The sequence below is a fragment of the Phyllosticta capitalensis genome (genome assembly GCF_038381095.1).
Source record: "Phyllosticta capitalensis strain CBS 128856 chromosome Unknown BKA78scaffold_2, whole genome shotgun sequence".
Classification (NCBI taxonomy): domain Eukaryota; kingdom Fungi; phylum Ascomycota; class Dothideomycetes; order Botryosphaeriales; family Phyllostictaceae; genus Phyllosticta; species Phyllosticta capitalensis.
In genome coordinates, this window is record NW_027117440.1 from 1,101,423 (window position 1) to 1,129,295 (window position 27,873).

The following is a 27,873-nucleotide window of genomic DNA, read 5'->3' on the forward strand; positions in this document are numbered from 1 at the left end:
TCTGCATTCCCCAAAACAGAACTCCGACTGCTGCAATCAGATGCTCACTCCCACCAGGTCGTCATCTTACACCTATGCCACATCTCTTCAATGCTGCAACACTACTGGCTTCCCAGGCTCCCAATCTTGCAGGCTCTGCTGAATGTTGCTCCAGTACCTCAACTTGACCGTCTCTCTTTTCGCCGTCTCCAAATCTCCTTCTCTGAATGCCTTGTCAAGCACACTCACATTGTGCTCTACTTTCGCATCATTCTCCTCCTTCATGGCCCGAATCTCCCCCTCGCCTTCAGCCTCCTCGATCGCCTCGCGTGCCTCTAACACCTCCATCAGCAGCTCCGGGTCCTCAATTTTGAGAGTCTCGTCCTCCGCCACCTCGATTCCTTGCAGACGCAATAAATACTGTGCCCGGGACAAGGGAGACTGCAGCGTCTTGTATGCCTCGTTGATGCGCGCTGATAGCGCCTCAGCGGTACGCTTATGCGTCTGCGGGTGGCGATCCGGATGAGCGAGCGCTTGGAGGCGCAGAAACTCGCTTTTAAGCGCGCGTAGGTCAATGTCGAAAGGTCCAGACGGCGGAGGCCCCCGCGATAGGGTGTTTGGGAAAAGCGAGTAGTGTGTGTGGTCCGGTTGTTGGACGGCAGTGGCGATTTTTTGAAGGGCTTCAGGAAGGGCGGAGAGGGAAGCAGATGATTCCTGCTGACACCGGCTGGAGCTATTGAAGGAGCGCTGCGCTGCAGGGGCGCAGTTCGCGGAGGTCGCAGCGGCGTGAGGGCGCAATTGCGATAATCGGAGGTGTGGCGGTCGAATTGGCGTTGAAGCGTTGGAACATTGGAGCTCGCGTCGTACGGCAGTTCGAAGCCAGCTGATGGTTTGGGGGGTAATTTTACGCATGTTGTTGTCCCAGATGATCTGGATGTGGTGAGGAGTTGAGATTGTGAGAATTGCAAGATGTGTGTTGATGCCTCGAAGCAGAGGCACAGAAATCGAGCGGGCGCATGAGTCAGGCACGAACGTCATCATACCTTGTCCAACTGATGCAGGCCCAGCCTCGGCTGTCAAATAACCTTACCAAAACCACACGGCTTCACGTCTATCTTCACGTAAGCCGGATTGAACATGCCAGTACATGCCTGAGCTGGCAGATTATCGATATCTGTAGAATGCTCAAAGTCCCATAACTCGTTAGAGAATCTTTCACTGAACTCTGACACGTCGATTCTGTTGACAAGCTCGACGTGACATGATTCATGCTTTCAGACGTGCGATGACAACAAGAACAGACCCGGGAGCACACAACAGCTTTGACACCGTCAACCTTGAAAAGAACCATCATCTTACGAATTCATCATTGCTTTGAAAAATTTGGGTATCTGTAAATCTGCTTCGAGCGGAAAATGAAACCCCCTTCCTATCCATGCCTGTGCCAAATCGACGCATATGGAGCGTAAAAGCAAACCCGCCGTCCTTCCTGTGTATGTCACCCAACCCGATACCCCTCAAAATGCATTCAAATCAGATTCCAAGGCTGCTGCCAGCTAAGCGGCCTGCGCGACAGCAACCGGCTCCTTTTGCTGAGGAGCAATCGCGGCATTCTCAGAACTGCCGTTTGTCGGTGCTCCGTTCACTTGTGTACTACCACTCTGAGTGTCTCCATTGGTTGTTGATCCCTCTACAGCCCTCTCTGGTGCTTCCTTAATGGGCATGCTTGGCGAGTGAGCTTCGTGTTTGATCTTCGGTCCGGCGGCTTGGCCGACTGATCGAGAGGGGAAGAACTTGTCGTGATAGTTGTGCTGAGCATCTTGGTCGCTGATGCCATTGGGAAACATTTGCCTCATGATGGCATTGTGGCGATCTTGCTCGGTGGCGTGCTCGGCTTCTGGTGTATTTGACCCATTGCTACTCATCGGGAATGGGGTGCTCATGCCATCGGGACCCGAAGTAGGGGAGTTGGATCCCTTTCCCAACTCCAATATTCTTTCCTGCTCCTTGCGTGCGTGGACCTTGCGTAGATTGGCAGCGCTGCTGTGCGAGCGCATATCAGGCAGTCCATCCTTTCGGATCAGGATGCCCTGCGCATTGCGGAACGGCTTCGTCCGAGTTTTTTTGGTGTGGGCGTATGGGTCAAGTTCCGATGTAGCTGTTGACGGACGCGCAAGCTCGATAGGGCGCATCGCCAAAGGGCCAGCGCCACCGGAGCCACGACGAACAAGGTTGCTACCGCGTGGCATCTTGGGACCACTGGGAGTGCCTTCAAGACCATAATAATCCTCTCGAACGACCTGAGACCCGGTCCAGTCCATGGGTGGCTTGTCCCACTCTGGCGTTCCTACGGCCCTTGAATCTGCTGGCAAACTCTTCCGCCCACGCCCACGTCCACCACGACCCCTCCGAGGAACATCTCTTGTGGCAGACATAGTGCTCCTTGGGTCCGCGTGCCAAGCCTCGACAGTCGAATCAACCATTTGGCCGAAAGGAACAAACGAGGACGGGGTCGAGACCGGGTGAAAAGCCGTTTCGTGCGACGATACTGCAGCAGCATGCCGTTGCTCGTTCCCATCAACATCCATCCGATCAAAGGATCCATTTGACTCTGGCCCTAGTCTCGGTTCAAGTGGCGCGAGCTTAGGCCTCTTTGGGGAACCTGTGGAGGCTGGGCGAGTGTCTGGTGAATCCTCAACACAGTTTGGGAGTTGCCGCTTGGCGCCCTGATTTACAGGTACCCATCCACTCGAATGCTGACTTGTTTGGCTGACGCTACCGTTTTGGTGAAGATGTTGTGTTGGAAGTGCGGCATGTGGGGGAAAGGGTTGAGATTGTGCCTGCGATGATGCTTGCGGTGCCAAGCGCGACTCAGGGTGAGGCTCTTTAGCAGATGTGTCCAATGCAGGTGACCCGTGGTAGCCCACCGTAGGGCGCGGCTGCGTGGGGTGTGGGTGGTGCTGAATGGGGAGGATGTCTCTGGAACCATAATTTGACGGAACAGCTGAAGCAGAAGGCAAACTGGTCGTAGCATGGTTGGGTCCGTGTCCGGGTTCCCGACCCTGAGGTTCCAATACCCGGATCCGACGCTTAAGAATTTCAAGTTGCATCTTCAATCCATCCACTTCGTTGACCTTCGCTGAAACATGATCGAGGCTGGTTGCGAATGCTTCCAATACGCCGTCATCGAGATGACTCACCGAGTGAGAGGCGGCGGGTACCGGCGCAGTGGGTCGGGAATGGAGTTCCTGTCTCGTGGCAAACAGCAGATTTTCAATCCGGGACATTTGCTCAGCCAACTTGATCACGTCTTGGGTGAGCGCGTCAAAGTTGCGTTGTTGCGTGTCGACCTTGGCCTCGAGCATGTCGACACTGCGGCGTTGCGATTGGAGGCCCCCTTGCTGATGTGACACTTGGACTTGCAGACGCTGCAGGGCATCAAAGTGAACTTCCTGCATGTTGGGAGTAGGAGGAAGGTGACCATTGGTACGAGGTAGTGCTCCGGGAGCCGTTTTTGGTGTTGCTCCAGCAGATATCGAGTAGTCCCTTAACGCGGGTGACGACGGTCTCGTATTGGTTGGTGGGTAAACTTTCTTGGAAAACTGAACTGATTGGGGCACGGGGGAGTGGTGTGCCGAGGAGGGCGCGGTGGAGGAAGGAGCAGGCGGCTGCGCTGGTGCTGAAGCTGGTGAAGGATACTGATGTTGATTGGGATAGTCATCCTTTTCCGAGTTGGCTGGACCCCGTGGGGCAGAATCGACGTCCATCATGGCTTGGGATGACGTCGTCTGGTGTCGAGAAGCGTCTGGCATGGGCGGGTGAGAGTTGTGCGCGGGGGTGTGAGGATCAAGAATGGACTGGGCGACTTTATCTGGCCGTTCGCAGCAGACTTCCATTCTTGACGCGAGAAAAATTCCCGATCCCTGTGAGACGGCACATGTCAGCAAACGATTTGGAGAAGAGTAAGACAGGACAGGGGTAGGTACCTGAAAGAGGCCTTCCTTTGTCTCGGACGCCTGGGGTATTGTTGAGGAGCAGGTACTAGGTGATCTGTAGCTGTAGCTGTAGTCCTGCACGCAGGCGAGGCAGATGGACAGCTAGCTATGTATGTATATGCAAGAGTCAGCACCAAGATAGTCAGTGGGCCTGCAGGGCTCTTCTTTTTAATAAAGAAACTTCACAGTGCCGGCCAATATAGCTCAGAGGTATAAAGTAGATTAGCGCGTAATTGACGGCCCCGGCGTGCTAGTGAAGTGGGCAACAAAGGGTGATTAACCTTTAGGGCGCTCCGTGCAGGGGGATGCTTGTGTGGCGCTGGCGACGAAATTTGAGCGGCGACGGCATGCTTCGAGAAGTTATGATAACTTATTACACGGCGGAAAAAGGTAAAAACTTACGTGCCGTCCAGCGCCGCGTGAACCAAACGCCCTCGTGCCCTTGAAGACCCCCTGTCCTGCCCAAGATGCCCTCTCGTGCCCTGCCCTTTTCAATAAGGTTGCTGCCTGGCCGTTGATTTACTCATCATGTCGTCGTGGCCATGACGGGCAATTTACTATACATGTTCCGTACGCGCAGCCTGGGGTTAGCTGGGTGGTGGTCGACATGGACTGCTTGCTTGCTCGCTTCGCTTACAACAGTCCCAACATCGCGACCTTGCGACTCTGCCTCTACAACCAGACAGTCTCTGCGTCGTCTCGAAATTATTCTCTCCTCGTCTTCCCCACCATCGCTTCCCTCCGCAAACACAGCCAGCATCTACCAGTGGGCCGTCGTACCCACCAGCGTCATCGGTGCTGATACGAGATCGCTTATGTTCCGCCGCGGCCATGTCTCTGAGTCTGGGCTAGCTGGATACGGCACAGCAGATCCACCTCTAGCAACGTGGAACGGCGCAGGATCTGGATTCAAGACGAGACGGCAGGGTGAGCAGAGAGGCAAGGCGACCATGATCCCTCACTTCCAACCCCCCTCCCAGCGCCTGTGATTTGCCCGCCCCGCCACGCAAACGACTCTACAAATACGTGGTGGATCTGCTTCTGCGGCCCAGAATAGGCCGGGCTTTTGGTCGCACTCGCATTTGCTCTCCCGCCAGTCCTTGGTACAGCCTAAACCTCGGCCAGACCGGTGCGACGTATCCATTGCTCAACATTCGAAAAGTGTGTACAGCGACAGGAAGGCGGTGCATAATGATAAGCGTGCGAGCGACCTCCCAGGCCAATCAATCATCACATCACCCCGGACGATTGCCATCTGCTATGATCATTCACGGACATCATCGCTTCGTCGTCTTTGGCCTGTGTCACTGGCCGAGATAAATCAGGGGCTGCAGGTGTTCAGGTAGGTATTATTATTGGTGCCACCTCGAGCCCAGCACCTCTGGACGACAATGTCGACAGACTTTCCTCCATGTTGTACCGGCATTATTGCTCATCTTGAGCGAAGCACGCCGTGCAACCACCGCTATAGCTGCGCCCGGCGCGACTATTGTCTGCTGATCCGTCCTATCCGGTCCACCAAGCGCTCAGGCCCACGAGACGCGCTCCCTCGACTTGAACTGGGCTGACCGTCGACCGTCCCGAATCGTCGTCTTGCCTCTTGCCGCCTCGTTGTTGGTGCCTTGCTGAGCAGAAGGCCGAGGAAACACCTGGCCGCTGATTGCGGGCAAAAAGCCGCCGTGGCATCGTGTGTTCAACTGCTCAGCGCCACTGTCAAACTTTTCTCCCGTCCTTCGGCATGTTCCAGGATTCCTCTCGCGAAATGGGCAACCGCCATGCAATTCGACCTCTTCGTGCGCCATGCCCTTACGTCAGCGGCCTATGACGGTCTCCTCTTCTGGCCTTCCCCCGTTAAACCCTTCGTACATCCGCTGGCCGATTTCGGTCATCGCTCGTTGGATGAGTGGTTGAAAACAATGGTCAAGGTAAACCGCCCAACGAAAGAGACGTGATTGGTCACGCCATTGGTGGACATGGCGGTACGTACTACGAGACTTCCGTTTCCTCCTAGACGTATCCGCATAGGCCGCAAAAGGAAGTAGGTAGCCCAACAGGCGGGCCCGCTCTTGTCAAAAGTAGGGCGCAAGGATCGGGCCCTTGATTTTTTTTCCTTCGTCGACCTGGAGAATGAGCACGCAAGCAGCAGGCGGTGTTTAAAAGGATTTGCTCTCTACATTCTGCCCGTCATCCAAATTTCTTGCTGTCGATTTTGCGAACACGAAAAATGTCGGCGACGACGACCGTGACTGCGTCGGCGGCCGCGTCGCCCCCGGCTATTATTAGGCTGGACGACTATCCAAATCGAACTTCGAACCACAGCGACGGCGCCAAGAGCAGCAACTCGCAATCACCAACGTCTCCAGAACTTCCGGAATGGGCGGCCACAACTGCTCCGCCTGACCCTGATAACATCGTCGAGGCCTCGCGCCTTGCAGACGCCAATGTCCCAGACGGCGGTTATGGATGGATTGTTGTCGCAGCCGGTGCTGTGCTCGCCTGGTGGTTCATCGGTACCACGTACTGCTGGGGCATAATTCAAGATGCTCTTGTGCAGCAAGGACTCTCATCAGCGTCGACGCTTGCCTTTGTGGGCTCCTTGACAGTGGCTTGCAATGCCATGTTCGCGCCGGTTAGCTCCCGAGTTTTGCGCTGGATTGGCTCTCGTCCCACGGCCATGATGGGCGTGACGTTGCTTAGCGGTGGTCAAATCTTGAGCGGTTTCTGCACGCATAGCGTTCCCGGGCTGTTTGTCTGCACCGGCGTGGTCATGGGTGCCGGAGTCAGGTTAGTCTCCCGCATTTGCGCCCCCACGCCACAACTCCTGGTCTGACCTTTGGCAGCCTTTGCTACATTGTTGCGACAACAATCACGGCGCAGTACTTTTCCAGAAGACGAGGAGTTGCCAATGGCATCATTTACGCAGGCGGAGGACTGGGGGGTGCTGTCACCAGTCTCGCGATGAATAAGCTTATCGTAGAAGTGGGCCCAGCCTGGACCTTTAGGGTGATTGGTCTAATCACTTTGGGGACGGCCATGCCCGCGGCTTTCCTTCTCAAAGAGCGAACCGACATCCAGTCCAAAAAGTTTATTGATTGGTATGCATCTATTCCTATGCAATTCGTATCAAGAGAGTATTCCATGGTAACACGCATCCTGCAGGCGGTTGGTCAAGGACTTTCGATTCATTACCATATTCCTTGCAGGGGCCATCGGGACTTTCCCGCTCTTCGTACCACCGTTTTTCCTGCCGCTTTACAGCAACTCGCTGGGACTGTCTTCGAGCACAGGCGCCGGGCTGGTTGCTGGTTTCAACTTTGCCAGTGCTCTTGGACGTGTGGGGTGCGGATTCCTGGCCGACATGATTGGGCCGCTCAACACGCTGTTTGTGTCGTTTGCCCTCACCGCCATCAGCATGCTTGCCGTGTGGCCCGTCTCTGAATCAATCGCGCCTCTGGCAGTCTTTGTCGTCATCAACGGCGCCGCCAACGGTGGCTTCTTCTCGACCATGCCGACTGTGGTCAGCAATGTATTCGGATCGGCGCGAATGGCGGTGGCCATGGCCATGATCGTCACCGGCTGGACGGGTGGATACCTTCTGGTACGTGCAAGCAACCCCTCCTTCTCCTCCTTCTTCAGGTTGCACCGTTTCATCGTCACAAGGCAGCCGTGGCGGTGCATGCTAGAGAATATACAGAGACTGACGGGTCAAACAACGTACAGGGAGCGCCCATTGCAGGTTTCATGCTCAACGCATACGGAGGCGAAAAGGCCGGTTTCCAGGCGTACCGGCCAGCCATCTTTTACGCCGGCTCCATGGCACTGGCGGCGGCGGGTCTAACTGGTTTTGTGCGCCTCAGGATCAATGCGAACCTGACGGGCAAGTTGTGACGCGATCAAAGGAGCTGGTCTCCCGGAGTTTTGGCGAATTCCGCTCGCCGTCTCCTGGATTCAATTCTCTAAATCCGAAGAGGCACCCCATCATGTAGGTCGGCATGAAACGGCCGCTCCAATGGCATCATAATAATTCGTGATGCCCCTCGTACCTTGAAACATAGGTGCGAGCGCGCAAGTCGAGTCCTATGGCTGGGAGGTCAATAGCGATCTTCAGGGTTGTGCAGAGGAGTAGGAGTACGAGTCGGGAATCCCTGTCGTGGAATAGGTAGGAAATAGTAGTGCGGCGGCTCGGCAAAAGTTGGAGCTATAGAACAAACTATAAAGACTATTTCCGAGTCAGACCATTGGTCGTTAAATAGGAAACTAAAGAACGACGTCTGTTTCGACAGCGCTTGCTCGTGTCTTTTTCTCTCTGTTGATTCTTCAGCAGGCGCGGCGCTTAAGCGACGGCGATGCACATCAAACAGAGTCAGGGCCTCTTGGAAACGCCCGGACAAGGTTCGCTCGACGGCCGACAGCCAACCGATGGATTATCACGTGGAGCAAAGACCTTTCAGCTTCCATCCTCCACTCGCTGTCGCTTACACGGCCAGCCCATCGTTGCCATTACTGGCTTTTGGTCATGTCGATCGTCGAAGACAAACGCATCTTGAGCCTTGTGGCTCTGGGCAAGCAGACGTAGAAGCCATTCATTTGGCGACAGTGTGGTAAGACGGACGTGTTGGTCACACGGGGAGGCGCTGAGAAAACGCCTCCCTCGTGTGAGCACCAGGAATGTATGCCATTTGCTCACGCTGGCTGAGTACCAACACCTTGAATGCGTGCTGCATTCTCTCTCCAACCTCCCATCTGACAGAGCCGCAACCGGCTTACCATGGGGTCTAAAAGTCAAGTCAATCATCTCTTATAGCAATCGTCAACACTCTTTTGCGCGTCTCTCTCCTTGCATCCTTCTTCGCTTCTCGAATCTCGACCGTTGCCACTCTCTCCTTCGGTCTTGGGCCAAAAGTTGATGTTCACCAACACAGCTGTTTGAAGAACACCACCAAACCACCTATCCTGAATCAACACCTGCCCTTAACCACCACCACCTTCCCTGAGCACCAAACCTTCAGCATAAAACCTCCTCCACCAGACCTCAACCGACCTTCCTCCGCCAACCCTCAGACACACCTCTCAGACATCAACCTCAACCATCACTCTCAGACAACCCTTCACTACAGTCCCTCAAGCATCACGTCGCCGGCAACTATCAGGCACTGCCCCCAACTATCAAAACTCAGGCTATTCCTCAAGCTTCACCTCTCAACACACTCTTCTCCTCCAACTCTCACCTACCATGGCGACCCTCAAGATCATGCTTCTTCTCTGCGCTTGGATCGCCGCAGGCATGGCGCACCCTTTCCATGATGACGACAACCTTGCCCAGCACGTCCACTCACCTCGCGCCTTGAAGCGTATCGGACTTGGCGGTGCTTTCCACGAGATCAATGTTGACTCCGGCACCGAGAAGCACTCCCGCGACACGGACGACGACGACCAGCCTTGGTGCATCCTGGTCTCGCGCATTCTCAACACATCTTCCAACACGTCCTCCTGTGATGGTGCGTTCTACCCCAACGAATGTCGCACAGCATCCCAGGCGGCTCCATTCATCTATGCGTCCTGGTCCAAGTACAAGATTGACTCGATGGCTACGCGTGCTGCGCTCGTCTCACTCATGCTCTACGAATCCGGCAAATTCAAGTACAACTGGGGCCACTTTGTCAGCGGCGAGACGGTCCACACACCAGGCAAGGGGACGCGCAACATGCAGAGCGCCACCTACAACGAGGAGTACGCAACCACTCTCTACGGCGCGGACAAGGTGGCGCAGGCAAAGGCCTCCGGCGGCGCCGATGGAGTCCTCACCCTCGTCAGTGGCGACGAAGACAGCTTTGGCAGCGCGGCCTGGTTCATCACCAGCCAGTGCACCGAGTCCGTCCAGCAGGGCGTCGCGAGCGGCACCCAGGAAGGCTTTGAGGAATACATCACCAGCTGCATTGGTACCAAGATGAATCAGGACCGCCTCGATTTATGGAACGATGCCAAGAGCGCGTGGGGAGTCTGAGGAGTCTACGAGCGTGTGCGATATGGAGCCTCGTGCTGCTCCGTGGAATGCGCGCAGATAAGGCACGGCGTGACTGGCTCGATGGTGGAATTTCATTTCTGACAGGGAGGGAATTTGCTTCACTACTTGCTGCCCGTGCTGGCTCAAAAAAAATCTCACACGGGTTCGACACAGACGGTATTTGCTCGCCTGGGCTGGCAGGCTGGCCACACGGGCATATACAGTCACTGCATCTGTGGATAGAGGCGCTACTGCGCCTATGCATGACTCGGGCCTTTTGCCGGATCCTTTGAATGAATGAATGAATTATCCTCCTTTTGACATGTTTGCCATTGGTTGAGTACCAGGTGTACACAGCGGTGGTTCGATGACACTGGTCTAAGAATAGGCTCATTATTGATCGTGGCACTGCTTCTAGTTTCCATCCTGTCAGCGCATCGCTACGCCGCTAAAGGCTTGCAAGCACATCTTCCCTAAAGCCACGGGGTGCTCCAACGCTTCTTATTCGCACTCTTTCAAATTGACAAACGCTCCTTTGATTGTTATAGGTGGTGTGCCACGACCTTTTTCGACCGAGCCTCGCCCCATCTCCGTTGGTGCTAGAGCTGCTATACCCAAGGCGGGAATACGAGACTATCATCGAGGAACGCGCAGCGAGCCACCAATGGGAGCGTATTGGACACGTTTATGCGCCCGTGACCCAGATAGATGCAAGCGCCACTGAGTCACTGTTGTTTGCATGCTCAACGTCGGGTCTCGTGAAGCGAAGACTGGCGAGAGAGTTTGAGTGCGATTTCTGTTTGGCGGGGTCTTGCAGCAATTATGCCGCAATATATGCGTGCGTGCTCTGGGAGGCTGACGAGTGACGACCGATACTGACGCGGAATGCAGGCGCAACGTGTATTTCTTGGATGATGTGACAAGGGGCTTATCTGGTGATGGCTATCGAAAAGGATGAGAATAGAGGACATGGGAAAGCAATAAACGACAAGCGAAAATGGCACCCCTACCGTAGAGAGGACCACCGCCGGCAAACTGACGGCCGGCGGTGCCGGTAGCCCGTTGCGCCTGCCCGCCAATCCGTGCCCGACTCGCACATCATCCTGGCCCCCAAAACGACCACCCTTCTTCTTGACGTCTTTGAGCACAGCTCGTGCTAATGCGCATGAATTCTGCTATGCCTCTCTCTTGTTTGTCCGGCGAATACAACATGTGGCGGCTACTTGATGGCTTGGCTGCACAGCACGCAAAAACTCTAAATCAATACACAAATCCGGCGAATCCCATCGCTCGCTAAGAGCAACTCTTGAGCGACGTCCTGCCACTGCGATGATGGCTGAGGTGGCGCAACCGTTGCCGGAGGATTCCAGCATGACACGACCTCAAAATGACGTCTCACAAAGGGTTCTGAAGACGAAGACATTGTCTCAATCATGGCTGGTATTCGCAAGCGTTGGGCCAATCTCGACGTGTGACGGTTGATACAGTTGCTGATGGGCTTACTGGGTAAGCTTCCTGTGCATGGTACCAAGCCCGTCCTTTCGCATGATATCTTTATCTCCAAGTCCTATTATTGCTGTGCGCAAACCCCATTTAGGCTGTTCACTCCACTGCCCCTCGTCGCCGTTCAGACGGCTTGTACCGATGACTCGTCCGAATATCACAACATTCTCGAGGCGAAAGTATCGAACAGCGACGGGCTAGTCGTGCCACATGCCTTACTCAAAGGGTCTTGCAAGACCGCCAACCAAGTCTCTGGATTTCTTCAGTTGAATACTATTGGATACTCCCTTTGTGAACCCTCGCATGGCGGCAACCTCCATTCGCCCAGTCCCGTCGATCTCGTCCTCCAAAGGACATTCCTTTCGCGCACCTAAGACCCACGTGCCTGGGTCGTTGTCACTGGACTGGATATACTGTCGCTGGAATTACATTTTACAGGTTGTTATTGTTTACCACGTTTTTCCCTCCGCCTCGATTGTGGAACTCGGCCCTCAGGGAAATCTCTCGCGGGGCAACGGTGCGAGACTTTCGCTATATGGGGACCATCTGGCTTGCAAGATATCTCGACGCAATACATCGAGCATTCGGGAAAGAGCCTGGAGCATTTTGGAAGAACCTGATCGAACATGAATGCGTTGGGATTCTTGTCGACCTCTCTGGGCTCAGATTTCCAGCTGACGAGAGAGGGACCCACAGCAGGTGTTGCCATTGTCCTTTGTTGGACTGTGCCAGACGCCTCTCGAAGAACGGCTTCTGAAAGCCAAGATGGGGCTTCTGACAGCTGACTACTTTCGATGAGAAGAGGCTATAGTCCACGAACATGTTGCCATGTCTCAGCGGGGGCTTGAATTCATAGGCGGCAGCAGGACACGAAAAACATGCACACGATTGGAAGCTCGTCTGCTCTAGGAACGAGAGCCGTGGTATCTGCTGCCTACATTTCGGGGCGCGAGTTCTACAAACAGCCTACTTTGCTGCCTTCAGTGGTCAACGCGAAGCTGTTTTACCCGCAATCATGGATAAAAAGTATCATGTCGTCTCTTATCATGATCCGCCACAAATCCCATGGGCCAAAGATCCAATGATGCGAAGGCCCGGCCTTCGAGATGACCTCAGCCGAGTGCTGTCACTTGGTGGCCACTTTGCACGACAGCACAAAATGGATCTTCGCGGCGGGGTCTCGATGAACCAGGTAAATTCAAGAAGACCCTTCCAATGGAGCGGCTTCGCCTTCAGCCGCGAGCTTGCGACTCCTCAAGATCATTCCCAACGCAGCGTCTCCCTGGAATTGTTGAGACAGAGCCTCGATACTAGCTTTCCACATTTCAAGACTTGCTCGCACAATTGTAGCCGACCACGACGACATGGACGCCTACAACATCAAGCTCCTTGACGTGGACATTGTTGCAAGAGAGTTTGAGGAACATCGCCGCTTGGAACAACAGGCCAAAGAGCGGGAAGCCCGCGCGTCTCGTATACAAGCCCCGAGGAATGCCTATTTCCGCGAAGATCTTTCAGCCAAAAACTTATCACTGGATCCGGAGCGACAAAATGGCCTACCAACATGGCAAGAGAAGGAAATTCAGCGCAGGCCGAGAAAGAAAAGAGTCTGGATTGCACTCGTCATAATCGCAATAGCCGCTGTCATTGCTGGCACCGCAGGTGGCATAGGAGGAGACTCATCATCCGGGGACCAAAGAGCAGAGGAGCAGCAGTCTGTGGGCTTGCTCCACTCTTCCCGGCTGGCGGCGCTGAATTACACAGACGAGGCTGGACACGAAAACCACCAAGTCTACTTTCAGGCGAGCGGTTTGGACATTTACCAGGCGAATTGGAACTCGACAGCGCTCAAGTGGCAGACGTCGCGAGTGACCGGAGCAGACTGCGATGTCAAAAACAGCACACCAATCGCAGCGAATGTCTATTGGGACTCGAGTGATGTGAGTTGGTACCTTGATTCGAGATCCGCAACAATCAAATTCTGACATTGCTCTAGGAAATGGGTTTCCACGTATACTATCTCGACTCCAAGAACGTGATCCAGCGAAGGTGGAGCAGTCTGAAAGACGGTGTCTGGCACGGAGAGCAAAATGGCACAGTGGTGACTGCTGCGAACTCCGACCTGGCTTCACAAGGATCAATTTGCTACAGGTGTATGCAAGACGACATGGTCATCTTCCAGAACGACACTGGAAGTCTGCAGATGAGAACCGTGGTCAATGGAACATGGACCACACCAGAGCAATCCGTCGTGGCATCGAACGTTACGCAAGGAAGTGGCTTTGCCATTGTGCCGCAGTTCTCTATCGACCCTTTGACATTCCTCGTGTTTTACCATGATTCGGAAAAACAGACCTTGGAGGGCACTCTTTGGAATGGGACTGCCTGGAATGCCTGGTGTAAGTGATGCAACTTGTTCAAGAGAATTGAAGCTAACAACAGTGGCAGTGTTTGATTCAAATCTTTGGCCGCCAGTGTCAATGGCAGCATTTGCCGTTGGATGGGACAGATCCTCGAGACGAGCCAGCAAGCTCCAAGTTCTTGCGACAGACTCGGAGGGACTTCTTGCTTTCACTGGCTGGAATCGGACCAATGGCTGGACAGTCCCGACCACCAACGAAAAATTCCTCGAGTACATGATGGTTGCGACGAATGAGGCTGGAAGATTCTACGGTGTCACGAGGCCTGACGAGGAACACGAAGAGATCCACCTTACGGAGTGGGCATATGACTATGACGGCACCTATGAGTGGATCGGCAACGTGGGATTCTGAGATGGACGCGTTGTGATGAGTGGGTGATGATTTCTCGGAGCAATGGCTCCTTTTCTTTCCCAAATCTCAATTTTGTCTAATATGGGTGCACAGTGAGCGACGGTATATCTTCATCATTGCATGCCTGTTTGTCAATTCTTCGCCGAGAGGCTTTTCCTACTTTGCACAAACTGCGTGTGATATATCCAGGATACTGCACGGCTTGAATATTAGCTAAATGCATCCAGACGAATAGGAGCGTGGGGATTGAAGACTAATACTAGGATCCCCTGACCTTGCGCAGATCCTAAACGCAACTCCGCTCGATAGCGTCAAGTGTTGAAGCAATCCATCCTGCCATGCATGCTGCACCTGTCTTACTGTTGCTGCTACTATCTTGCTTATCGCGTCATACCTGGGTCGTTCTTGCCTTGTCCTCAGGTTGCCATCATGAGCTCACGCTTCCCCAAGTCTGTGCCTTCATACGGCACCATGGACACCTCATCTCCGCCGGTTGATGCAGACGCATCGACAAAGCCAAGAGCTCATGTCAACAGCCGAGTCGATGAGTCGACTAGCATTCACGCGATTTCCGAAGTGGAAGATGAGGCGAACAGCTACTTTGAGCGCCACATCCGGCTCAAAGTAGACCTCCGCCTCTGCACCATCGCCGGCATACTATGCAGCCTGAACCTCCTCGACAGCGGCGTCATCTCCAATGCCTCGGTGACGTCTATGCTCACTGACCTCGAGCTTGACAAGGACAACCGTTACTCGATTGCTATTTTCATCTTTACCTGCTCCAGCATCGCATTCCAGTTACCTTCGACCATTGCGGTCCGCTCGTTTGGCCCTCGCGCATGGTTCAGCATTATCACTATTACATTTGGTCTCATCACGCTTTGCACCGGCTTCATTCAAACATGGCAGCAAATGATTGTTCTGCGCATTCTGCTCGGCGCCAGCATGTCCGGCATTTATCCCGGCCTCATTTATCTCATCTCAACATGGTACACACGCCAAGAACAGCAACTACGTTTCGCGTTCCTCCAAAGCGGCCAAGTCATGGTGCTGGCCACCGGCAACATCGTCAATTACAGTCTCAACAAGCTCCACGGGCGCGGCGGCCTGGAGGGCTGGCGCTGGTGAAGCATATTCCTCGGCCATCCTCAAGACCAATACTGACTGGTATCAGGATGTTTATTGTCCAAGGTACCATCACCTGCGTCCTCGGCGTAGCGACATACTGGTGGATAGTTGACTTCCCCGAGAATAGCCACCGCAGCTTCAAATTTCTGACCAAAGAGGAGAGCATTGTCGCAGCAAAAAGGATCCATCAAGATAGAGGCGATGTCCTTGCCGACTCGTTTGCGGTCAAGAAGGTCCTTGTACACGCGACCGATATCAAGGTCTACGGCTTCTCCGTCCTCTTCTTTCTGCAAAACGTCGTCTCCACCGCGCTATCGTACTTCCTCCCTATCATCCTCGAAAGAGGCATGGGATTCTCGTCGGGCATGGCCATCCTCCTTTCTGCGCCGCCCTACTACTGGGCCGTCGTTCCAGCGTCGCTGTCTTCCTTCGTCGGCGACAAGTATCGTCTCAGAGGACCCGTCATCATCTTCAACGCTGTGTGCTTGATCGCTGGATTTGGAATGCTTGGGTTTTCGGACCATGTTGCTGTGCGATACGTCGGGACTTTTGTGGCGACCGGGGCGTATGTTGCCAACTGGGCTGCGCTGAGCGCCTATCAGGCAAACAACATCGTTGGGTGGGCTCGCCCTCTGGAAAAGAAGAAACCCAAGCTGACTCGTTGTCTGCAGGCAGTGGAAGCGCGTCTTCACGTCCGCAACGTGTACTGCTTTCAACGGGGCAGGCGGCGTCGCAGGGAGCTACATTGTGCGCAGTCAGGAGGCGCCAAACTATTCGACCGCAGTGTGGATTTCTATCGGGCAAGTATCACCCACCTTGTTCGAGCTTGACCGCATGTCATTGACCAGAAAATAGCTCTCACATGTTAATGATTGCTATCGTAGCGGCGTTTTCAGTTTATTTCGCTTTTGCGAACAAAGCGCAGAGAGCGAGTCGAAGGGTTCTCGAAAACACGGCAAGTCTTCAACTCCTTATCAGGTGCTCGTCGTTGCTAACGTCTGTACAGGAAGGGTTTCGATTCACACTTTAGTCTTTGAGAAGTATTGCCATTCTGAGAAAAAATAGTCCGAGGCTAATATGAATAAATGTGATTGCCGAGACAGCGGAAACAAGACTCCGCTGATTTCTGGGAACCCAAAATCCGTCAACCAGGAAATGTGAGTGTACATTGCAGGTTTTGGCACGGTCAATTCTGCTCCGAGGTTAGTGATTATATTATCAAGCCGTTAGAGAACAACTCCCATGACACTAGCCAAGGTGTTTTCAGTCCCGTGCTCAAAGCTTGGCTTCATTCACTATGCCTGCATTAAAGTTGATCAGTAAGTGTCGGTCCCATGTTGAGTCACAATCATGGCAAATTGATATGAAAGACAGCAAGACGCACACACCACAGATCCCAAAGAAAGGCAATGAGCCCATTCGATTTGAGAAGATGCGGGGGCCTTCATTGTGATAACTCAGCGCGATTGCTCCCTCTTCTGTCTCAAAAGGGAGAAAAATGCAGGATAATTATCCCTGCGAACTCCGACAAACGGACATTGGCGTTTGTGACAAGACACCGAATCTGTCGTCTATCTGCCTAGGTAATCTGGCCCTGCTGACTGGACCGCCATAAAATGCTTGTGTCTCTTGCAGACGGGGAAGAATTCGGTATTGCAACAGGCATATACTCGCAAGCAAAGGTAAATTTCGAAAGTCGATTGGCCAATTTAACAAAATGCAAGGTTCCTTTGTGAGGATGTATACAGAATGCCCGCGCGGGATGTCAGGGAGCGAGGCGGAAGACTAAACACAAGTAGAAGGGCGGAAAAGCAGTAAAATACATGTTTTCAAACTCTATCTCTGCCTTGTTGTATTTCTTCCCGAGCCGCCTTCTCCCTGTTTGTCGGAAGCCGCTTTCGCATTCGGACCGCCTTCTATACAGAAGACGCCAGACCTTTTACCAAATACACAGGCTAGCCGGGGGTGCTTATTACTACACATAGTACTGACTTGCCGAAGAAGCCACTACTGCGCGTCCTCTGCAATTCTTCCGCTTATGCGTTCAACAATATTGACTCCTCGCCTCATCGTCTTCCTGCCGTCGATTATCGCATGCTCTGTACGAAGCTCTCGAACAAGGCAATCAGCGAGACGAGGTGGACGCGGCGCGCGCATTTCCGCCCTTTGGTTCTTGGAAGCTTGCCGCTGTTCCACGTTGTTAATCATCAACACCAAAGCCCTCTATCACGAAGTGCATGGCTTTAAGTAACGCACGAGGATTTAGTCCCCATTTCCCAAGTCTTTTCAGAAAAAAAGTCCGTCGGCTGCGCGTAATCCAACAAAGTGGCAGCGGCAGGATCGGACGCGATCCCGTCGTCAACCTGTGACACGCGCGCGTGTTGGCTAAAAGGAGTCGCTGAGACCAATCAGTGATTTTGTTCGACATTTTGCCCCGTCGAAAAGATGTATCGACCACGCGCGCATGCTGGCTAAACCGACTTGCCGAGGCCAATCAGCGGTTTCGTTCGTCTTTTTCCCCGTCGACGAAGTGATGATTTGGAAGTCGCAATTCGCTTCTACAGAGCTTCTTCCGCGCCGGCCTTCCCGAACCTTAAAAGCTACCTCTCACTGTTGTTGTTTGTGCACGGCGCTTTTCTGACGTATGGCAAGGATAGACACCGCAAAGACAGATAGGTGTGCGGTGAGTGCAACCATGACTCGACACAGCCTATCATTACATCTGCTAAACGGGACAGTAGTGGCTCCTACTTGATTTTTAGGTTTTGACCGATTGTTTCCCATTCGGTCCTCTGCATGCTCTGCCTCTGCTCTTTTTACACCGAGCGCCGCGCGCGCTTTTAGAGACGAAGACGGCGCTGCTTGCGAGATGAATAGTCTAGCCATGGGCGTACAACACGAGGTCCGCTTGGTAAGTTTGCATCATCCTACTTCACCTGTCGTAGATCGTGCAGATGCTAATTGTTCGAGTGTAAATACGGGTACGGGCTCTGAGTTGGCCAAGCCTCTCAAGTAGGGTACTATAGAAGAGACGTCTCGCTTGGTTGCAGCATATTACTCAAGGCAAACCTACCGCCTGCTACAACTTTCGCAATCATGTTCCGCCGTTGCTGCCCGCTCCGCTCCGCCTCCGCTGTCCATGCGCCGAAGCAAAAGTGACCGGGGTACGCGCTAGAATGCTGTCGCAGGGGTGCACCTTTCGTGGTCGTGGAAGGTCAAAGCTGTAGAGAGGCTGGATGTTCGTGTTTAGTAAAGGGTCCTCTATATTTAGGGTTCAAGATGTAAGAGACTTGCATGCTAGGACTCGAAACAAGAAAAACAAACACTCTTGTCATCACCAAAAGTTCACGCCCCTGCGCCATCACCACAGACTTCAGTTCTTGTTTACCCACCAACAACCGTCAGCGCGCTTGAATGTCGGGATGACAAGAAGTTACTCGGCCTCGCCGAGAAAGCATCAGTCAGCCACGATCCGCAAGAGCAATCTCGATTACCCCACGGCAGCACGGGACGCGCCAGCAGCGGAGGGCGGCGCGAACGGGAGCGTTTGTGCAGCAGAGATGGCGCAATCAGAACCGCGGGCGGAGATTAATGAGGAGGGAGGGTAGGGAAACCGGCCAAGAGGAGCAGCCATAGTGCGACGAATACGGTATTGCGGGAGCTCGCTTTTACTACGCCGACCTACACCCGCGTCTCTCGTCGCTGTTTCGATACTCAGTGTGGTCGGCAGTTTTTTCGAGCGATCTGAAAATGCCGTGACTATACCGGCGAGGTGCACGTGGTGTGAGTCTGAACATCATTACGCTTAAATGGTGCAGGTCGGTTGGTGTGAGTCGGAGGTCGGATTCGAGTGCATTCTCAAACAGGAATCGCCTAGCGGTGGACGAGCAGGCAAGTGCCTGGGTGCCTGGACACCTGATAGTTACGCCAGCTTTTCTGCTGCGTAGCGGCTGCAGACAACACCGGGCACAAGTAGTTGCTAAATGCCCTTTTTGCTTAGCCCCCATAGCTTGATTCCCTATTTGGTTCGGAGCGACGGAGTTCCCGGATGGATCCGCTGACTCCCAGTCCTCAATTGCTTGGACTTCTCCTCAGAAAAGAGAGAGCGAAAGCGAAGATGCTAAGAGACGCTGCCCCGACATATTCCTACGGCGGCGTGAGATTTGTGGATAAAATGCTGGATGCGGTGGTTGGAGATGTAGGTCTGTGCTGTAGCCGTTGGCTGGACAAGGAACACGCCGGGCCTCGGTCTGAAGTGGTTGCATGCTTGGAGATGGAGGCTGTTGTGGAGTCCCTTTCTGGTAGCGTTGGGCTATATGAGAGTTTGTCTCCAATAGTATCCAACTAGGTGTCTCCAACTAATTATCAGCACATGGGTTTTTTCTAGGCTTGTTCGAGGCAGCGGCTGTCTCCGTGCTCCAAAAAGCATGCTCGTTTCCGGATGCGATTGACGAGGTCTGGCCAGTATGATTGACTCGTTGTGACCCTAAACTCCCAGATTCGATGGACGAAGTCGCCGTCAATCATCACTGTTCAGTCGTCGATCTTGCGATCGAAGTGTCGTCGCTGGTCTGCGGTGGGAGTCCAGGATCTATCGTCGAGGTGGAAGTCGAAGCGCTGCTATTGTGCAGTTTTGAGGAAGCAAGGCAGCAAAACGAGACCACGAGGTAGGGCGTTTCTGTACTGATAGTAGAACAACAGTATGATGAGTGATCAAGTTTCGAGAGTGTTTTGTGATTGTCACTTTTACCCCGTTCAGAGCGCTCTCAACCAGCCCCTGAATATTGTCTTGATTCTTCAGGAGACGCTGCAAACGTTGTGTCGAGCGGTCTTTCTACCCACCTCATAAGCTCTTCACAACGCCCACGAAGAATGTTTATTGCGGCCTCGTCCCTGTAACTATGCCCTGGTTTTCTCAAGAGGATCCGGAGAAAGTCTGCGGCTATTGCTGTGCTTCGGGAGGTGTTGGATCGAAGCCGGGTCCGCACGCCGACCTTGGGATTGGCCTTGAGTTCGAGCTTGAAAACGTCAAGTGCCACGTCTGAATGACCTCCTGCCTTGAACCGCCAACAAGAAGTAGTTGCAGGAGAACTCAGCGTTCAAAGAGGCAGACGCTCACTCTCAATCCGATACCGAGGACGTCGCTGGAGGCAAGGACGGACGACCACAATGAAGATCGGGAGTGTCTCCGACTTTGAGGTGTGCAGGCAGTCAACTGGATTGGTCACAGAAAATCTTTACTAAAGGCCATTTGACCATCAAGGCTTTGGTGGTTTTGTTGTCGAGCGGCTCGATACGGTCGATATTCAAGGAGAGCGTTTTTCTGCAATCAAGACAGCTTTTCTCAAGGCCTCCCCAAGTTGCAACTGCCCAAATGGCAACAGGCAATCATCTGTGATGGGCTGGAACGATTATCCCAAAGGCCTTAGGTCAGCCGGCTGTCCTTTAGCGCTCTCGCGACTTACTCGTATCCCATAACACTCCAAGCCCACTAGCTGCATGTCCCTCGGACTGTTGATCTTGGCCGGTGACAGTGACAGCGACTGCCCCTTTCTCTCTTCCATATCTTTCGACCGGTCGGCTGCCAACTTTTAAGTTCGCGCGTCAATCTCCCACTTTCTCACAACCATCCTCCCCGGAAGACGTTGCCCCGAGCTGGCAACCTCCCGTCGAATTCGATCCTGCCGCAAAGCCTCAAGCGCGATCTGGTGAAGACGGAATGCAGCCGAGCAGCAAAATGAGGAATTCGAGCAGAGCCCAGATATCAGAGAGTCTGAAGCTCAGGTTCGAAGACAAACGCTGGACTGCGCAACGACCATGCCAACAAACTCCGTTTCAGATCTTGGGATTCTCGAGGACAAGATGACACTGTTAATGGGCGACACTGTCCCTACTAGCACATTTCAACAACGGTTGTAAACCAGGCGGCCTCGAAGTTCCAACGTCCGAACGGAGATTTGAAACTGCGTATCGAGAAAGGTCTGGAAAGGCAACGAGAGGCAGGTTCTTCCACGACTATTCTGCAGTTCCTTCCGTTCGGTCGCTGCTCCAACGTACAAGACGAAGAGCGCAATCGGCCGGAAGAGTGGACGAGCAAGATTTGGGAGGAAGCACGCGCAAGAGGGCAGCAATCTCAAAAAGGCACCCCACGCGCCCCAGGCAGGAGCACCAAGTCGCGCTTCCTCATCCCCACAGCACCCCAAGTTGAGCACGCGACGACGACCAGAAGACACAGCGTTTGCCGCATCAACAAGATTAAGGCAGTCGAGGACCGTTTCGCGAAGCCTGACAACGAAGGCAATGGCATCGTGCGCAAAGTTGGTGGTCCGATTTTTGAGGCGCATCCTCGAGCCTTCTAGGAGATGCAACACTCCGAGTCAATGATGAATTGACGTCAACAGGACCATTGGTACTTCGGACAGACCTCAAAATCGCAAAGCCGCATGACGCTGTTCTGCTCCTCCAAACAGGGACTGATCAGCGTCAGTGGCCACGAAACGCCTGCTGTTCGTTCCTTCGTCTGTTCGAAGACACAGTCGACGCGGCGAGGTACTGCGGATCCGCAAAGTTCTTTCGGTGCTCCCATCTCGATCCTCGATGCTCCATGTACACAAGTGACGGACTCGAATAGCGGAACAAGGCAAGTCGACAAAGAGGCGAGGAAAGAAGCAACTTGCACACAGGCAAGCAAGCGACGTTAGGCAGCCTTGAGGGAATACACCCACGCGTCGTGCACGATAGCGAAAGTGCGCGCTTTCTCATCTCAATTCCATCTCAACATCCCTTCGAATTGAGCTGGCTGCGACAGCCCCCGCCTCTCGCGAGTCGAGAGCCGCCCCTCGGCGAAGCAGAAACGGCGACGACAACCAAAGAGACATACCGTGTTCGCAGCCAGCCGATCGAAGTGATGAGCATCTCGGACCTTGGTCGTCCCTCGACCACATGTGCCTGCAGTGTCGAAATCGGCAGCAACCAAATGACAGGCAGCACTTGCCGCAATTGGCAGAGCACTACAATCAAGGAGGGACTGGTTCGTCAGCCTGACAACATAGGCAATGATGTCTCGCGCCAAAAATCGAGCGAAGGCGAGGTCGATGACCTCTCTGGCGTGATGCGCCGGGTGTTTGTTGTATCACCCTTTGACTGAAAGACTTGCACTCCCAGAGTTGCGAGATCTTGTCAACGAAGAAGTGACGTGAAACAGAGACTCCAAAAGCTCGAAACTCAACATTCAGGCACCGTGCAGAGCCGACTTGCGATCCGAACAGTGACTGACTAGCGTCAGGTCCTTGGAGCACCGGCACCGTCTCTGTTCAGAGAACAAATTGCTATCGACCGGCCCCGCGTATCCCGCTTTCTATCCTGTCGGTTCCGGTACGACGAGTTCTTCAGCAACTATGGCGCCAGCAATCAAGTCCGACGACCGTGGTTGCGTCCGCTCCTCTTTCGCGGAGACGTGGACTTGGACTAATTTGCATACTGCTTCAGTGGTGATGGCGCTCGCGAGGATGCTGGTGCGAAACGTCGTTGGGCAAGCCGGAATAGGAGTAGGAGGAAACAGCGTCGGCCCTGTGGTCAGCTTGGTTGCGCCGTTAGGGCTGCGCGTCAAGAGCGCTGCGTCACAAAGACAAGTCAAGGCTAGTTGATGAGGTTCCAAACACGCAGTCGCGCGCACCCCCCGGAGCGGGAGCCGGCAATGGCTATCACCCTGAATTGCATTTGCGGATTTGGCCGCAGGAATAGGGCGGGAAATGACGCAGCGATGGTTTGCCTGTTGTTCAGGACGTACTTTACGGGTTTGGCCGCAATACCATAACAAGGCAGTGAATCACCGACGGTTTGCCCGTCGTTCAAGACGTTGGCATGTTTGGAGAACGAGGTAGAGCCGGAGCATAGCACACTCGGGTCCGGATGCAGACATATTTTAGGCGGTTGTTTGGAGAGAAGTCGAGTCGGCCGGCGTAGTGGCCTTCGTACAAGTCCGCGCAGGAACACCGGCTTCAGTAGAGACTGTGTTTGAAGAGGTAGGTAGAGCCGGAGTTGAAGCAGCAGGTCGGGTCCGGGAGTTGAGTGCAACACTGGGTTTCGTCACTAGCGGTTGAAATTGAGCAGTCGTGGCCAATTCTCAAAAGACTTGAATTCTTGCTGCCTGCATCTAATTTGGTAGAAGAATCGCAATCAAGCTGAACCGTGCCCGTTCTCTTTCCACAGCGCATGGATGGACGCGTAGGATGCCAATGCGACCTACCTTTGTTTTTGAGCACTTTTCACGCTTCTCCTAAAGACCAATTGTGGGAGCCTAGCGGTAGGACACCATAGGGAGGACATTCCAGAAGAGAGGTGGCCACGTGTGGGATTCGTCAACGGCGACGGAAGCGTGCAAACCCGGAGCCGTTGGGCCAAGATTGGCAGCTGAAGACTTGGTACCTTGCCGTAGAAGCTTGAAGAATTCCAGTTTCGAGTCCATCAGCGTTTTATGTGGCAGCCTGGCCGAGGTACGCGGCTCATTTTCAGGTACCAGCGACGAGAAGGGAGCGGCTCGTACAGCGGTCGTAAGCTGGTGTTGGTCGGTGTTTTGCAGAGGAGGGCCAACGAGAGGCGGGTGTGACGGGGCTTGGCGCGGGGTAGCTACGGCGCAGCTCCGGTGAAGTGCATGGTCGCCTAGGGCCTGTCAGGTCGCCCAATGAGATCAACTTCGCTGTGAGGTTCCCTTTTTCGGCCTCGTCTTGCCAGTACTCAAGCCACCTTTTTCTGTTAACGCGCAGTGGGACCGATGTACCAGCGGTTGTTGGCAGGGGAGGGCGGAGTAGATATGGCAGCGTTCAGTCTGGGGTAGGGTTGGAGTGGTGCGCATGTACGCCCGTAAGGCTAGAGGCAAGAGGGACAAGCCGAATAGCTCGCTGCATGGCTGCGACGCCAAGAGGATGCTGACGGGCAGTCGTGGGATCGTCTGGCGTGAAGGTGAAAGTTGTGTACAGCGTACAGCGGAGAGGAAGCGAGGACGCGCAATAATTATATGGAAGCAGCAGGTTCCGAGTCCGTTGTGAATAAAGACGTGGTGAAGGTTGTGGATACGAGGCGGTGCAGACGAAAGCGAGCGATGCGAGAAGGGAACCCGAGAAGAGCGACGAGAGCACTGACGTAGGATTTGCCAGAAAAGGACAGGGTTGCGAGTCGTTTCGAGTATTATGGTGCGAGCAATTGGGTGGTGCGGTGAGAATGAGGGCTGAACCCGAGACCGAGTGCCGCACAGCCCCGGTCACTGTCCACCTCTCCCGCGCTGTTGCCTAAACTGCGGCCGCCATCAACACCGGCCTCGCCTCTCTCGACACTCGACAACTTCTCTCCTCCTTCTTCGACACCCAAAACCAAACGTCAAAGACTTCGTCACTCCTCCACCCGGTCCCATTGTCCACTTGTCGTCCGCTGCCGATTAGCCTCTCCACCGGCCTGTTCGATTCCGGACCCTGATACCAGCCATATCCCCGGGCCTCACTCATATACTCGCCATCCGCCCCCATTACGACTATTCTTCTCCCTCTCGTCGCATTCCGCCTCAGTCCACCACCTTTTCAACTTGCCGTCCCGTCTTCCGGACCGGTCCATCAGCAGTCTCAGCCTTGCGCTGCATGTAGTTGCTCGACTCCGCTGCGTCAACGACCTGTCGTCTGCCGCCGCAGCAATTGCATCAACAGCTTCTGCTGCACCTCGTCCAAGCCCTGCGACCCTGCCACTTCCTTCACCGGGTCCTTATCGTCTGATTTGACCCGGAACTTCCGCCGCCAATCCACCTGATCGGCCCTAGCCATTGCGTATATCAAGTCAAGCACCAATAGCTGGTGAGTCATACCGTCTGGACACCGTCCTTCCACCTGCTAACCCACTGCAAAGCCGCTTATCCAACATGGCCTCCAATCAAATCCACCCCCGCCGCCGCCCTCAAAAGCACGATGCCGTCCAGATGCCGCCGCCCCTCATGACAAGCCATCTTCGCAAGGCCGGAACCTTTCACTCTCCTACCAACGTTTCGTCCGAACTTGTCAACGCCGGCTCTTCTTGCTCCATGCCCAGGCGCTCTGAGACCAACCCGCACTCTCTCGAGCAGCTCATCGACGCTGGCCAGAGTAGGGTTGCTGGGCTTCTTGCCGAGTTTGACAACGTCTTGTCTGGCAAGACTGTGCCTGATGCCAGCATCCTGAAGGACGAGCAGGTTCTGCCCGTTCCCAGTTTCATGCTCGGCAACCACTCCGTCGCGGACCCGGATGCTATGCAAATCGACTCCAAGCCTCCTGTTGTGGACCACCACCACGTATCTGACAGCGGTCTTGGCTCCTCTGTCAGCGGCTCTGTACACGGTATGTCCTCGCCTCATATTGCTTCGCACACGAAGCTGATCTTTAAAGGTGCTCGCCGCGCTCGTTCTACCCACTCTTCCGCTACAACGCGTTCCGCCATTACTCAATCCTACTCTGGTCTGTCTGGCTCTGCCACCAAGGTCCGCGGCCTCAGCAAGTCTGCCTACGGCATTATCCAGACTCGCATCATCCGCCCTATTCTCCGTGAGCCGTCTCTGAGGGAATTCCACCCTTTGATCAAGGACGTCCCTTCGCGAATTGGTTCCAAGGACATCACCAACCTCCGCGACCTTGAGAAGACCCTGATCTTTCTTGCTCCCGTAAGTACAAAGTGTTCAACTATTTCGAGTTGTGTTGCTCATTTGTGTCGCCAATTAAAGCAATACGCCGCCTCGCCAGCCAAGTACAAGCGATTCTGCGAAACGAGCGTTGCCTTCATTGCCGACACTGTCTCTCACATCTGCGAAGCCGACCAACGTCTGCCGACCGACCGCCCCTATACGACTAACTATTTCCTCGACCTGGTTGAACAGATCCGCAGGTACGCTGCCATCATGGCTGCCACTAGGGTGAAGAAGGCTTCTGGTGAAGCCATGGGTGAGACGGACTATTCGTCGTAAGACCATTCCCGAAGTTTTGGCGGTTGAGTCACAGTTGCTGACCACGTATTTATAGGAACGAGAAGGTCATCCTCAAGGGCGGCATGAGCAAGGACGGCCAACCCATCCAACTTGTCCGTGAGAAGAATGGCCAGGTGATTCCCCTCGTTTCCGAGTCGGAACAGGCTGCCTCTCTGGCCCACCTCAAGCGTCCGCTTGAGGCCGAGATGGAAGACGACGATGATGTGTACCGCTCAATGGCCAGGCGTCGCAAGTCCGACCGCCCTGGAGATGTCAAGCACATCTGCTCCGAGTGCCGCAAGACCTTTGACCGTCCTTGCGACCTGACCAAGCACGAGAAGACGCACTCCCGGCCGTGGAAGTGCCCAGAAGTCAAGTGCAAGTACCACCACACTGGCTGGCCCACGGAGAAGGAGCGTGACCGCCACGTCAATGATAAGCACACTGCCACTCCTGCGCAATACAAGTGCCTGTTCCACCCGTGTGCCTACTCATCCAAACGCGAGTCGAACTGCAAACAGCACATGGAGAAGGCCCACGGCTGGACGTACGTTCGCTCCAAGGCCAACGGCAAAGGTGCCAAGAAGTCGACTGGCTCCGTCAGCTCTCTGGCACCTCAGACTCCCCTCACTCCTTTTGTGGATACTCCTCTCTCTGGCCCTGTCCAGCAGCTCTCCACTCCTATGCTTTCCACTCCTGCCACTCCCTTTGACAACTCGCCCTCCGTGTCATCCTTCCCAGAAGTTGACTTTGACAGCAATGCTTCTTCTTCCGGATTCGACACTGCGAGCATGTACTTTGGCAACCAAGGCCAGGAAATGTACCGCCGGGAATCAAATACCACGGCGAACACTCACTTGACCTTTTCCACTGGCTGTTCTCCTTTGCCGCAGAACAACTTTGAAGACGCTATTACCACTCCAAACACCGATTTCAACCACTCGACCGGGGACATGATGTATGATCAGACGTTCAACTTCAACTCGAACATGCAGCAACCCACCCCGGCGCTCAGCAACGAGGACCTCCTTGCTGACCACTTCCCTCCGCTTGACATGGCCAAGGCTTTCAACTTTGCCAACATGGGCACCAGCGAGCTGTCGCCTCACGCGCAGCCCAACATGACCCTGTACACACCTGCCAACAACAACATGCACATGGACGAAGGGTTTGGCGGTGACGACTTCTTGCCCTCGGGCGACTTCCAGCTGTTTGGCGAGTCGAGCATGATGTCGGCTCCTACTTCGGCTCCTTCCAACCCGGCGCCGGCTGTGAACAACAGCAGCAACGGCGAGGGTTCTTCCCATTGGTTCCAGGATCTGTCAAACTTTGGCGGACAGTTTGACAACGTCATGTACAATCCTAACCAAGCTTGGAACGAGCTTGACTTTGACTTTGGCTCGCAGTAAAGAAGATGAGATGATTTGTTGATGACGTTGCGTTGGAAGTGTTGTTGCCCGTTGACGGCAAGCTGAGTTGATGATGATGGCGATCTTTCATTTTTCCATTTTCCCT

At 54.2% G+C, this 27,873-nt stretch overlaps 8 protein-coding genes across 8 annotated transcripts; 5 read left to right on the forward strand and 3 right to left on the reverse strand.

Moving 5' to 3' along the window:
• Positions 1 to 123: 123 nt before the first annotated feature.
• BKA78DRAFT_231711 (HSCB C-terminal oligomerization domain-containing protein) lies at positions 124 to 612 on the reverse strand (the record flags this gene model as incomplete). The annotated part of the gene is made up of 1 exon (XM_066883781.1): positions 124 to 612. A coding segment is annotated over one exon (489 nt), but the record flags the coding sequence as incomplete, so codon positions are not given.
• An 822-nt stretch (positions 613 to 1,434) lies between these two features.
• On the reverse strand, positions 1,435 to 4,047 carry BKA78DRAFT_74086 (uncharacterized protein). The gene is made up of 2 exons (XM_066893675.1): positions 3,966 to 4,047; positions 1,435 to 3,902 (listed from the first exon to the last, which is right to left on the reverse strand). Exon 2 carries the CDS (start codon positions 3,873 to 3,875, stop codon positions 1,536 to 1,538), a length of 2,340 nt encoding a protein of 779 aa, XP_066747606.1. The 5' UTR covers positions 3,876 to 3,902; positions 3,966 to 4,047; the 3' UTR covers positions 1,435 to 1,535.
• A 629-nt stretch (positions 4,048 to 4,676) lies between these two features.
• Positions 4,677 to 4,934, reverse strand: BKA78DRAFT_305382 (uncharacterized protein). The gene has a single exon (XM_066887701.1). The coding sequence runs from the start codon at positions 4,924 to 4,926 to the stop codon at positions 4,735 to 4,737; it is 192 nt and encodes a 63-aa protein (XP_066747607.1). The 5' UTR covers positions 4,927 to 4,934; the 3' UTR covers positions 4,677 to 4,734.
• A 1,264-nt stretch (positions 4,935 to 6,198) lies between these two features.
• BKA78DRAFT_349739 (monocarboxylate permease Mch4) lies at positions 6,199 to 7,862 on the forward strand (the record flags this gene model as incomplete). The annotated part of the gene is made up of 4 exons (XM_066890850.1): positions 6,199 to 6,758; positions 6,815 to 7,069; positions 7,134 to 7,572; positions 7,695 to 7,862. 4 exons carry the CDS (start codon positions 6,199 to 6,201, stop codon positions 7,860 to 7,862), a joined length of 1,422 nt encoding a protein of 473 aa, XP_066747608.1.
• A 1,345-nt stretch (positions 7,863 to 9,207) lies between these two features.
• On the forward strand, positions 9,208 to 9,978 carry BKA78DRAFT_292391 (uncharacterized protein; the record flags this gene model as incomplete). Its single annotated transcript, XM_066886048.1, has 1 exon — positions 9,208 to 9,978. The coding sequence occupies one exon, from the start codon at positions 9,208 to 9,210 to the stop codon at positions 9,976 to 9,978; it is 771 nt and encodes a 256-aa protein (XP_066747609.1).
• A 2,867-nt stretch (positions 9,979 to 12,845) lies between these two features.
• BKA78DRAFT_292392 (uncharacterized protein) lies at positions 12,846 to 14,255 on the forward strand (the record flags this gene model as incomplete). The annotated part of the gene is made up of 3 exons (XM_066886049.1): positions 12,846 to 13,421; positions 13,478 to 13,880; positions 13,930 to 14,255. The coding sequence occupies 3 exons, from the start codon at positions 12,846 to 12,848 to the stop codon at positions 14,253 to 14,255; spliced, it is 1,305 nt and encodes a 434-aa protein (XP_066747610.1).
• Positions 14,256 to 14,726: 471 nt separating this feature from the next.
• BKA78DRAFT_246300 (major facilitator superfamily domain-containing protein) lies at positions 14,727 to 16,413 on the forward strand (the record flags this gene model as incomplete). Its single annotated transcript, XM_066884202.1, has 4 exons — positions 14,727 to 15,379; positions 15,430 to 16,002; positions 16,055 to 16,201; positions 16,239 to 16,413. The coding sequence occupies 4 exons, from the start codon at positions 14,727 to 14,729 to the stop codon at positions 16,411 to 16,413; spliced, it is 1,548 nt and encodes a 515-aa protein (XP_066747611.1).
• An 8,874-nt stretch (positions 16,414 to 25,287) lies between these two features.
• Positions 25,288 to 27,767, forward strand: BKA78DRAFT_246743 (uncharacterized protein; the record flags this gene model as incomplete). Its single annotated transcript, XM_066884238.1, has 2 exons — positions 25,288 to 26,354; positions 26,414 to 27,767. 2 exons carry the CDS (start codon positions 25,288 to 25,290, stop codon positions 27,765 to 27,767), a joined length of 2,421 nt encoding a protein of 806 aa, XP_066747612.1.
• Positions 27,768 to 27,873: the final 106 nt, after the last annotated feature.

What these genes read in the sequence shown, in the direction of transcription:
- BKA78DRAFT_305382 (XM_066887701.1), bottom strand. Translation starts at nt 4,926, where the DNA reads ATGGTCGCCTTGCCTCTCTGCTCACCCTGCCGTCTCGTCTTGAATCCA.
- BKA78DRAFT_74086 (XM_066893675.1), bottom strand. Translation starts at nt 3,875, where the DNA reads ATGGAAGTCTGCTGCGAACGGCCAGATAAAGTCGCCCAGTCCATTCTT.